Consider the following 12,513-nt stretch of genomic DNA (forward strand, 5'->3'; position numbering starts at 1 on the left):
TATACGCGAAAACCAGACAATTTCCAAAGCAAACACATACAGTCACCCACAAACACGTACTTCCAAAAATGATTCATTACTTGAGGTTCCATCCTGAGTCAAATTAGTAAGAATTCAAACACTACAATATGTATAAATTATATATTGATATCAAAGCCATTAAACTGGTTGAGATGTCATAGTGATTTGTTTGAGATCGGCTGCCAATGTTTTATATTCTCCAACATCATGGCTAATGATTCTTTGATTTATCTACCCAATGTCTTTACGTTGTTTGTAGCTCTCACTGAGTGTCTTTACATTACCAACTGATCAATCTTCACCAGCAACTATGTAGTGCCCTTACACTTGTTCTTTAAGTGACAAATCTCCTTGTCGTTTGATAGTTTTCAAATATGTAGCATATCGTTTGACTTGGTGTGTTGTTTGACCACCAAGGGGTGTTGTTTGTAAATCTGAGTGTTGTTTGAACCGAATAGGTATTGTTTGACTTCACCTTGTCTTTTGGAATTTTGTTGTCATTTAGAACACAACACCCTAAGAACAAAGAGTTGAGAGCTATTCATTGTAAACCTTGTGTCGAACCTCTATTGAAATCAAAATACGAAAACTTTTGAGTACATCTTATTGTGTATTGATCATATATAGCTTCAGTTAAAAACTATAAATAGGATCGTATGTTTTCATTTGTAACATTCATATACTCTCATTCGATTTGTACATACATTCAAGTTATTGTTGATGCAAGTTTATTTTATCACGCTCATTCTAGAGATCAAAGATCATTTCGGGCCAACAAATTGGTATCAAAGCATCAGGTTCTAGGCGTGGGAATCACAAGGCATCGCAGGGAATTCGCGATCAGGTTTCAATTTCGTTTTTTTATTCGCAAGTTCAATTCAGAATTTTGATTTCGGTTCTAGGGTGATCGGTTGAACCGAAGGGTTGGTTAGGAATCTAGGGTTTGTTTGATTCCGGGGTTTAGTGCGAATTAGACTGGTTGATTGGTTGATTGTTACACGACTCGGGTAATCGTGGGTTTGAGATCTATTGAAACCAAGAAAGTAAAAACATAGTAAAAGTGAAGATTGTTCGACAAGAAGACATGTCAGGAACATCCGGACAAAATCCGATAATAATACAGAAAGAAGGAAATTCTCTTTCCCAGTTTCAGTGTCCGATTCTGAAACCAACAAACTATACGGTTTGGGCTATTCGTATCAAGACGATTCTTGAAGCGAATGGTTTGTGGGAAACGATCGAACCGGTAGAAAATGCAACGGTAGACACTAAGAAAGACAAGTCTGCAATTGCATATCTGTTTCAAGCAATACCAGAAGATGTTGTATTGCAAGTTGCAAGTTGTAAGACTGCAAAGGAAATTTGGGATAATCTAAAGGTTAGACACGTTGGTGTTGATCGGGTACAAAAGGCGCGTATGCACACGCTATTATCAGAATTTGAATTATTGCAAATGAAGGATGACGACACTATTGATTCATTTACCGCAAAGATTAATAGTATCGTTACCCGGGCAACTGAAGTAGGAACGACATTGAGTCAACCGACTCTAGTACGCAAACTTCTAAATGGCATACCGGATAAGTTTACTCAAATCGTTGCCTCCATGGAACAATACTCCGATCTGGAAACTATGACGCTAGAAGAAGCGGTCGGAAGGTTAAAGACATATGAAGAACGACTCAGGTTAAAGAAAGGAAATCAAGGAGAAAGCCAAGATAGGCTTATGTTCACACATCATGATAACACCAGAGGAAAACAATCTGCACTACAACAAAAATGGCTTTTTAGGACCTTTTCTGTGGGACGCTTGTAAAAGAGGGTCCTAAAAAACTATTTAATAGGACTAATGAACTTTTGGGGTCCTTTTATAATATACTCTACTAAACTGGTGTCCTAAAAAACTATTTAATAGGATGGATGATTTTTTAGGGTCCTATTATCATATAATTTAATAGGACACTTAAAATGTAGATCCTAATAAAGTACTTTATAAGACATTTAATTGTTAGGGTCCCATTATGTTGTACTGTATTAGGACACTTGATCATCTGAGGTCCTATTATAACATAACTTAATAGGACACGTGGTAGTTAAGTCATAAATGTTCAGTGTTATAGGACCTTTTCTAGTCGAAGTCATATTAGAACTTAACTTAATAGGACACTTAACACTTCGGTCTTATAACTTTAAACTTTATAGGATGCTTAATCATTGTGGTGTTATTATAATACACCGTAATAGGACACTTGATATTTGAGTCATAAAACATTAGTTTTATAGGACGCTTATTTGCTAGAGTTCTATTATAACATAACATAATAGGACACTTGACACTAGGGTCTTATAACTTTAACCTTTATAGGACGCTTAATCATTATGGTGTTATTATAATACACCGTAATAGGACACTTGATATTTGACTCGTAAAACATAAGTTTTATAGGACGTTTATTCGCTAGAGTTTTATAATAACACTAGGTTACTGACCCGCTTAATCATGGCCGGTGAGTGGTGGTGGTGAGTGGTGGTGGTGGTGGTGGTGAGAGGTGGTGGTGAGTGCTGGTGGTGGCCGGTGAGTGGTGGTGGTGGTGGCCGGTGAGTGGTCGTGGTGAGTGGTGGTGGTGGTGAGTAGTGGTGGTGGCCGGTGAGTGGTAGTGGTGAGTGGTGAGTAGTGGTGGTGGCCGGTGAGTGGTGGTGGTGAGTAGTGGTGGTGGTCGGTGGTAGTGGTGGTGGTCGGTGAGTGGGGGTGGTAGTGGTGGTGGTGAGAGGTGGTGGTGCTGGTGGTGCTTGTGAGAGATGGCGGTGAGAGGTGGTGGTGGCCGATGAGTGGTGGTGGCCGATGAGTGGTGGTGGTGGTAGTGGCTGGTGAGTGGTGGTGAGTAGTGGTGGTGGCCGGTGGTGGTGGTGGTGAGTAGTGGTGGTGGTGGTGGTGGTGGTGAGAGGTGACGGTGAGTGGTGGTGGTGGTGGCCGACGGTGGTGGTGGCCGGTGTTGGTGGCCGGCAGTGGTGGTGACCGGTGAGTGGTGGTGGTGGTGGCCGGTGAGTGGTGGTGGTTGTGGTGAGTAGTGGTGGTGGCCGGTGAGTGGTGGTGGTGAGTAGTGGTGGTCGCCGGTGAGTGGTGGCCGGTGGTGGTGGTGGTGAGTAGTGGTGGTAGCGACTGGTGGTGGTTATGAGTAGTGGTGGTGGCCGGTGGTGGTGGTGAGTGGTGAGAGGTGATGGTGAGTGGTGGTGGTGGTGATGGCCGGCGGTGGTGGTGGCCGGTGGTGAGGGCAGTTTTTTTAGGTTTAGACGTTTTTGTGCCTAGGTGTGCATCTTTGGCTTCTTTGACCACAAAGGTTGTTAATGGATCAAAGTCCCAAAACGCATTAGTATTTTAGTTGCTTCTAGACTTTGTTGATTATGAGGATTGTCTTAGTGAATTTAGGTAATCTTTTTGGTGTTTGGATTGTTGTAAGATTAAATTTTCCAATGGTTTTTGGTTAGAAATCTTGTTAACATCTACTGAATTGATATCAAATGCCCTCCATGAACAAGTTTATAGAAAAATAATATGTGAAGCAGAGGTTGTGCACAAAGACAACAAGAACAAGCAATTAATATACACAAAACCAAACGAAAAATTAAGTTCTTATGTAGGTCTCTATGTGACAACTCGAACCCTTGACCCTGACCCCATCGAGAGAAGGGTATTTTAGTATCGTTATTATTACTATTTTTTATTATTTATTAAATAATAAACCGCAAGGAGCGAAATGTGCCATTTAACTGATAACCCGAGCTAAGCATAAGTAATTTAACACACAACGGTATATGTATTTACCGCTATATTTATTTAATAATTTAAACGGGCAAGTTCGTTAAACGATACATAATATTTTACGGATCCATACGCACATACCCAAACCCAACCCAACTCACCCCTCATTTTGATCAACATAAAACCCTAAATACTCTCATCTCTTCAGCCGCACACATGACTCCTTCCCCTTTCCCTCTTTCTTGATCAGAAATTCCGGCGACCGGAGCCGTGATTCCAACGCCCCCTCTTTTGTCCGCCAACACTGCACCCCAAACACCACCTTCCCCACCTTGTTCCACACCCACAACAGTGAAGCCATTCCATCCTACACACAAACATCCAGAACGTGCAGAGAACAAGAGAGAGAGGATTGCTAGAGAGAGAGAGAGAGAGAAACGACGGAGATGAGAGAAGCCGGAGCCAGTGACGACGGAGGCGGTGGTGCCAACGGCGACGATGGCCGTCGGGCCACGGCGGTGATGGACAGGCTTCGGATTAGGGCCCGACTCGCACAACGTGTTGTTCTGGTTAGAGTTGCAGCGGTAGAATTAACGGCGGTGTGCCGTTTTCCGGCAAGATAATGGCTGACAGGATTGATGGTGGTTCTATCGGGTGGCGGTTGCGACGATGTCGACGGGCTCTCGGATGACGGCAGAGCGGTGATGGTTCTCGAGTCTCAGTCCAAATGAAATCAGTGGAGGAGGAACCCCAGGACAGCCGCATACCCTTTCCTTGCTTCGTAACCCCATGGTCAGTGAATGTTCTAAAACTGTTTTGCATTCTTTTGTGCTTCTTGACTTTGTAAATGACTGTGAAAGTTGCAATGAACTAGTGTATGCATTGTGCAAACGATCTGATTTAGAATTGATTGATTGGAATAATGAATGTTGTTTAGAATACATAACAATAAAATTTTAGATAATGAACTGTTATTAAAAGTCTGATGATTGTTGACCGATTGGTTGTTCTAAATTCCTTATGGTTCTTGGTCGATTTTGGTTTTTGACTTGGTTACATGATAAGAATTGATACAACAGTGGGTTTATTTGGCTTAAAATCTACGGTTTGTTTAGAATGCTGATGATAGGGTTTATTAGTGGAGGATGCTTGATCGACTTTGTAGATTTTGTTATAGGTCATACTTAATCTGATAGTTTTGGGTCGAGTGTTACATAGTAATTAAGACATCATGTTTTGGAGATAATCAGATGATTATATGCTAAGACTCGGTATAATGTTAACGTGGTAAATGATTCGGTGTGGTAATTAATTCCATGACGGGTTAGTCGTAACATGCTCAGAATGTGCAACAATAATCGGTAAATATTATATAAGTTCAGGAATTTGAATTTGGAACTGTAGTTTATAATTGTAGATTAACTCTGATAATTTAATTATTAAATCCCAATCCGTTAATAATTTGTTACGTATTATGATCATTATAATAAACTACAACATGCCTTCAAGTGTTTATTATAATGATCCTACTAATAAAGAGGGAATAGTATTATTTAAATCATAATAGGATTAATACTATTATAAATTATTAAATGGTATCATTATCAAATAATAAAACTTAGGTGTTTATAATTTGCATGATGGTCTGTATTTGGGTTGTTACTTGAATTGTTCACCGTTAATAAAGCAAATTAGGAGTTGGTGTTAGAAATATTTGAATGGTGTTTTGATTGGACGGAATTTGACAAACATATTTTGAATAGATTGAGTTGTCGCACACTCAAAGTGTACAACCCCTAGTGCCCATCATACAAGGACCTGACCCGACCTGTTTGCCAGGTTTACTTATAAGCACTGATTCTGATATGATTTGGGCATTATTGTGTACAAGATTGTAAACGTGGGATTATTAAAAACCAATTTTCCTTAGTTTTTCTATAAAAATGTTAGCCTGCTAGTGAAAAACTTTATTAATTTTTTTGTAAAATGATTTTTTGCACTATTATGACTAGAGTTTAATAAATATTTGTTGAAAACTAAAATCTAGGTCAGAGATGAAGTTTTCCTCAAAAGCATTCTAAACTCTACCAAGACTGTAGCAAGAGGAAGGGTCCAACGCTTGGATCCAAATGATCTAGTTGGTGGTACAGAGATTGGACCACAATGGTGTGAGGTAAACGTTCAAGTACCAATAAAAAAAAGATGAAAACTTGGTAAAACCATATGGTTTATTTTCTACAATTCAAGATTGTATTGGTGCATATCGCATGGCCCTATCCATTCATCTCGGTATGTATTTGTTAAACTTGTGATACAAATAATTTTAATATCATGGAACTTAATACTTATACATGGATGGTTTATTTGTAGGTAGTACATGAGGATTGAGGACGCACGATGACTCAAGATTTTATGCTTCTTATTTCTTTAATTGTTTTAAATTCTTTGTTAAATGTTAAGATTTTATGTTAGATAATGTTAGAACTTATTTATGGTTAGTGTTTTTGTTATGAACATGCTTATTTGAAATATAATGAAGTTTTATTTCTTTCACTAGTTGATGTTATACAGTAACTATTAGGATGTTATATGTTGATGGTCTGTTTTTAAAATTGGTTTTATAATCTTATTTGGGATATTAGGACCATTTTCTTGATATTAAATTAGCTACAACGTTACATCATAAGGGACCTATAAATTAATTTTTAAGGACGCTTGTAAAAGTAGGTAATCCCATATTAGAACATTGTAAAAGTGTCCTAATATGTTCTTTTTAGGACGCAATTTAAGTTGTCTATAGACATATTATGCGACCATAAAATTGGTTTCATAATCTTATTTGCTATATTAGGACCCTTTTCTTGGTACTAAATTAGCTATAATGTAACATCATAAGGGTCCTATTAATTAATTTCTAAGGACGCTTGTAAGTGTATCAAAAAATTAAAAGTATGTAAGCACATGTTAGAACATCGTAAAAGTGTCCTAATATGTTTTTATTAGGACACTATTTTGGTTGTTCAAAGACATATTACGCGACCATAAAATGGGTTTCATTATCTTATTTGAGATGTTAGGACGCTTTTTTAGTTCCGAGACTTATTACGACCCCTTTACATGAAACGCTTTTACCGTTGGTCCTATTAAATGAAAGGTCCTATAAAATAGCATTTTAGGACGCTTTTGCGTGTACTAAAAACCCCAGTTTTCTTGTAGTGCTGGAAACCGCGGTCGTGGTAGGTTTAACGAAACGCGTGGAAATTGGCGAAACAACGGAAATAGGCAAAGTCCCAGAAACGAAGGATCTACATCTAGATCTAGAAATGGAAATTCTAGAAATTGGAGGAAGTTTGCAAGAACCGACTTAAGTAAGATCCAATGTTTTAAGTGTCAGAAGTTTGGACACTTCAAGAAGGACTGTTCTGAGAAAGACGAAATACAAGAACATTCAAATCTCGTCGAGGAAGACGAAGCACCCGTATTACTAATGGCAATACAAGAAGAAAACATTGTTCAAGAAAGGGTTCTACTAAACGAAGAACGTATAGAACCAACAAGTTACGCCTCAGTAGATGAAAGTCTATGGTACTTAGACAACGGGGCCAACAACCACATGACAGGAGTGCGAAGTCACTTCAAAGAGTTAGATGAAACAGTGACAGGGCAAGTACGGTTCGGTGACGGGTCGCACGTAGAAATTAAAGGCAAAGGTTCAATACTGCTGGAATGTCTGAACCAAGAACAAAAGATTGTTTCTCAAGTATACTACATTCCATGTCTGAAAAACAACATATTGAGCCTCGGACAACTTACAGAAAACGGTTGCAAAGTGGTTATGGACAAAGATCTACTTACTATCCGAGATCGAAATAGAAAGCTACTAATACGAGTCAAGAGAATGAAGAACAAGCTGTACAAAGTCAAACTGAAGACTGGAAAACCAATCTGCCTGCTCTCAAAAACCGAAGACATAGCATGGTTATGGCACGCAAGGTTAGGCCATTTGCACTTCGATGCTATCAAGGAAATGACTCGTAAGAACTTGGTATATGGAGTTCCTCAAATAAGTCATGCTAGTCAAATCTGTGACGCATGCTTATTAGGAAAGCATAGTAGGGCACCATTTCCAAATCAGGCGAAGTTCAGATCTTTAAAACCTCTGGACTTAGTCTATGGAGATTTGTGTGGTCCTATATCCCGACCAACACATGCTGGGAAGAAGTATATATTCTTACTTGTAGACGATTATACTCGCTACATGTGGGCATATTTACTAACTTCCAAGGATCAAGCATTCAAAACTTTTAAGGATTTCAAAGAAAAGGTGGAAAAGGAAGCGCAGGCCAAGTTAAAAATGCTAAAGACGGATAGAGGAGGTGAATTCACATCGGCTGAATTCAACAAGTATTGCAAAACCAACGGCATAGCAAGACAGCTCACAGCACCGTACTCCCCACAGCAAAATGGAGTAGTAGAAAGGCGAAACAGGACGATGTTATCCACTACTCGCAGTATGCTAAAGGCAATGAACATGCCACAGAACTTTTGGGGTGAAGCAATACGACACACGATATATGTACTAAACAGGGTTCCAACTAAAGCCCTGGTGAACAAGACACCATATGAAGCACTGAAAGGAAGGAAGCCAAATCTGGAACACTTGAAGGTCTTTGGCTGCACAGCTTATGCTAAGGTACTACCATTTCAACAAAAGAAGTTAGATGATAGAAGTGCACCTATGGTTTACCTTGGAATAGAAGAAGGATCAAAGGCATACAGATTATATGATCCGACGAAGAACAAGATATGTGTCAGTAGAGATGTAAAGTTCATGGAAGGTCGACCATGGAACTGGAATAGTTATATGGAAACAGTAGATTCAGGGAATCCCGAATGGACAAACTTTGTCATTCAAGAAGATAACAACCCACCAGAGTTAGAAGAAAATGAACCAAGTAGTCCTGGCAATAGCGGGCCACATCATGATGATTCAGGAGTAGATCAGACAGAAGAACAAGACTCCTATGTAACCCTGCCAGCACATTCGTACAATCAGAACTCAGCAGGAAGCTCAAGCAGTTTATCAAGTGGAGGTCCATCCACCTCCGAAAGTACAACAGAAAGTATTAGTGACACTCCAGTAAAAGTAAAACTGAGAAGTCTTGAAGAATTATACGAAGAGACAGAGGAAATTCAAGTACATCCACATGAATTATTACTTGCTGAAGAAGAACAAAGGAATTACAAGGAAGCATCTAGTGACAGAAAATGGATTGAAGCAATGAAGGCTGAGTTAGACTCAATGAACAAGAATAACACTTGGAGTTTGACGGAGTTGCCAAGAGATCACAAGGCAATAGGTTTAAAGTGGGTATTCAAGACTAAGAAAGATGCAAACGGAAACATTGTCAGACACAAGGCAAGACTGGTTGCAAAAGGATATGTTCAGCAACACGGAATAGTCTTTGACGAATTCTTTGCACCAGTAGCACGTATGGAAACAGTACGGCTAATGTTGGCTTTAGCAGCATATCAAAGTTGGGAGGTACATCACTTAGATGTGAAATCTGCATTCTTACAGGGAGACCTCAAGGAGGAAGTCTATGTATCACAACCAGAAGGATTTGTAAAGCCAGGAAATGAAGGAAAGGTTTATAGACTAGCTAAAGCTCTGTATGGATTGAGACAAGCACCAAGAGCTTGGAATACGAAGTTAGATCAAACCCTAAAGTCACTTAACTTCAAGAAGTGCACTTTAGAAAATGCAATCTATACAAGGACAAGTGAAACTTCTAAGCTAATAGTTGGAGTCTATGTTGATGACTTAATAGTCACTGGAACATCAAAAAAGGAGATAGACATCTTCAAATCTCAGATGAAGAACAAATTTGATATGAGCGATCTAGGATTGCTAGCATACTATCTGGGAATAGAAGTAATTCAAGCAGGGGGTGAGATAGGCATCAAGCAGACATGATATATTAACAAGATACTCAAAGACGCCGATATGTTATCCTGCAATGACACAAAGACTCCCATGACTCCAGGAACTCAATTAACAAAGACTGAAGAAGGAGATCTAGTAGATGCAACACACTACAGAAGCCTGATAGGTTCTCTCAGGTACTTATTGCATACAAGGCCAGATCTATGTTACCCAGTCAGGCTACTTAGTAGATTCATGCAAGAACCGAAGGAACAACACTTGAAAGCAGTAAAGCAAATACTACGTTACATCAAAGGAACTAAAGAGCATGGAATCATCTACAAAAGGCAAGGAGGATGTAAGATCACAGGTTATAGTGATAGTAGTTTTGGAGTTAATACAGACAAAGGAAAAGGAACAACTGGTCTGGTATTCTACTTCGGAGAATCACCTATAACCTGGTGTACACAGAAGCAACAGACAGTGGCACTATCATCATGCGAATCAGAATTCATGGCAGCCACTGCAGCAGCATGCCAAGCACTATGGCTTAAAAGATTGTTAAGTGAAATTACAGGCTGGAAGGAAGAAAAGATAACACTCAGAGTAGATAATGTTTCAGCAATAGCACTCATGAGAAATCCAGTCTTTCATGGAAGAAGCAAGCACATTGACACACGCTATCATTTCATAAGAGAATGTGTGGAAAACGAAGATATCACTGTGGAACACATAAGTGGAGAACTACAACGAGCAGATATACTAACAAAGGCACTAGCAAGGATCAAGTTTGCTACAACGAGGGAACTGCTCGGGATTCAAGATTTGAAGCAACTTATGGATGTTCGAGATTAGGGGGTGAATGAAACCCGGTTAATCTCTTAACATCAAGCACTTAGTTAGATAATTAGAATACATAGTTATATAGCGGTTATGAACTACAAGGACCAATATTGTCAAGAGTGAAAGGTGGTAACCACCACCCTTACCGAAAGGGTGTGTCCCTCCCTCACACTGTTTCCGAATCGGTACAAGGCAAAGACAAGAAGAAGGCACCGGTTGGATTGAATGGACAGGAAACAACGTGACTCTTCATGATTAATCACAGCCACACATTCAAGGGACGCGTCTATTCGCAAAGAGACACAACTCTTCACTCGTACCCGTTGAAAACTATAAATAGGATCGTATGTTTTCATTTGTAACATTCATATACTCTCATTCGATTTGTACATACATTCAAGTTATTGTTTATGCAAGTTTATTTTATCACGCTCATTCTAGAGATCAAAGATCATTTCGGGCCAACAATGAAAGCCACCACTCTCCTAATACAGACTCAATGCCAACCAAGTTCAAAGTTCTAATGCATCATGCAGGTTAATAAACCAGACACTCCGCATAACTCATGCTTATATATATATATATATGTAAACCTAAGACATATTTAATAACCAAACAGATCAAGTAACTACAAAGGTATACAACAAGAAGGGAAAAGCCAAGTGTCCCTAAGGGATCCTCCGAACACTTCATTGGGATATTTTATTAATTAAGACTTCCTACTGAAGTGTTTGGGGGAACTCCAAGTAACACTTGACAACCAGCAAAGTAGAAGTGTTGGACATCGCTTATCATATGTCGTAAGTGATCTTCTAAGTACATTAGTCAAGCTGGGTTTCAATGCATGTGATCAGAATAAAATTGTTTAAAACAAAACTCATTGTTTTTTTGTTATATCATAAAAAACCAGTAATCATCTAATTTTACCTGTATCTTTACATACGTGGCTGGTTAATTAGTGACATTATCTAAGAGCATTGTGATCTAGAGCAGAAACGATTTAAATTCGAAGAATATACGCAAATCCACCAACACGCAGGAGCAAAAGGAGTGGAGGAATGTTATTTTGGCAGAGTGAATGCGCAAAGATAGATTGCATTGGTTGATCAGTTTTTGCTATAAACTTAATAAAAAAAAGTACATGTATGGTGTGTTTTGATATATTAAGTAAGTCTTGTTATAAATTCTTTTTTTAACCAGGAAAATAGCCAGAAACACATAGCCTTTGATGGAATTTCTACTCATAAATGCACAAATACCTATTTGGAAAATCAACTTTGGTACCTGAAGATGGCTTGTATATACCTGAACTATGTCATATTTAATAATAATGAACCACGTCACATAAGTACAATGGAATTCATAGCAGTAACGACCCAGTTAAACACCACAACTTGAAACCGTTAGCCGTTGAAAATGGTGACCACCCGCAACCAGTCACTACGTTAATTGAGTCAACATATCCACAAGGGACAAATAGGTAAATTGCAGTACTTGCATGCAAAAAGCCACCGTGCAAGGTTACCTAGAAGACAGATGGATGCATTATCTCAATTGATAATTCATTTCTAATTCCATGTTTTATGTTTTGTTTTTGTTTTTACTTCCGTATTTCACTTCCAAGTATGATTCTTTATTTCCAAGTTAGTTATATCCATGTTTAGGGATGGTGGAAGTAGTGGGAATAAAGAGGGTAGTGCCTTTTATCACAGCCGGCCCAATGGGCTTCCAACACTAGGCACAAGCTTAGGGGCACCCAAATTGAAAGGCTTCCAAATTTGTTCTAGGTTTTGTCTATACTAGGCCCATTTTTTATTTTATACAAAACAGCCCAAAGGAATAAAGACCCAATTTCAATTTTATGATAATAAAGGCCCATTTATTGTTTTAAAGTAAAACTGCGTTGTCTCCCATACATGGTTCACGAACAGGCAGATAAGAGAAGAATGAAAGGCGGCTGGGT

The 12,513-nt window shown here is 38.9% G+C and overlaps 2 protein-coding genes across 2 annotated transcripts; both read left to right on the forward strand.

Annotated features, from left to right (window-relative positions):
- The first annotated feature begins 1,105 nt into the window (after positions 1 to 1,105).
- Positions 1,106 to 3,529, forward strand: LOC110923703. The gene is made up of 2 exons (XM_022167765.1): positions 1,106 to 1,707; positions 3,508 to 3,529. Exons 1-2 carry the CDS (start codon positions 1,106 to 1,108, stop codon positions 3,527 to 3,529), a joined length of 624 nt encoding a protein of 207 aa, XP_022023457.1.
- Positions 3,530 to 9,818: 6,289 nt separating this feature from the next.
- Positions 9,819 to 10,562, forward strand: LOC118488317 (secreted RxLR effector protein 161-like). The gene has a single exon (XM_035985688.1). It carries the CDS (start codon positions 9,819 to 9,821, stop codon positions 10,560 to 10,562), a length of 744 nt encoding a protein of 247 aa, XP_035841581.1.
- The last annotated feature ends 1,951 nt before the right edge of the window (positions 10,563 to 12,513 follow it).

Source organism: Helianthus annuus, chromosome 16 (assembly GCF_002127325.2).
Source record: "Helianthus annuus cultivar XRQ/B chromosome 16, HanXRQr2.0-SUNRISE, whole genome shotgun sequence".
Taxonomy (NCBI): Eukaryota; Viridiplantae; Streptophyta; class Magnoliopsida; order Asterales; family Asteraceae; genus Helianthus; species Helianthus annuus.

Excerpts from the sequence above, each read along its gene's own strand:
- LOC110923703 (XM_022167765.1), top strand. The coding sequence starts at position 1,106 with ATGTCAGGAACATCCGGACAAAATCCGATAATAATACAGAAAGAAGGA. Across the intron at positions 1,708-3,507 it reads ACATATGAAGAACGACTCAG|AAATCTTGTTAACATCTACT; the intron begins GTTAAAGAAAGG and ends GTTTTTGGTTAG.
- LOC118488317 (XM_035985688.1), top strand. The coding sequence starts at position 9,819 with ATGACTCCAGGAACTCAATTAACAAAGACTGAAGAAGGAGATCTAGTA.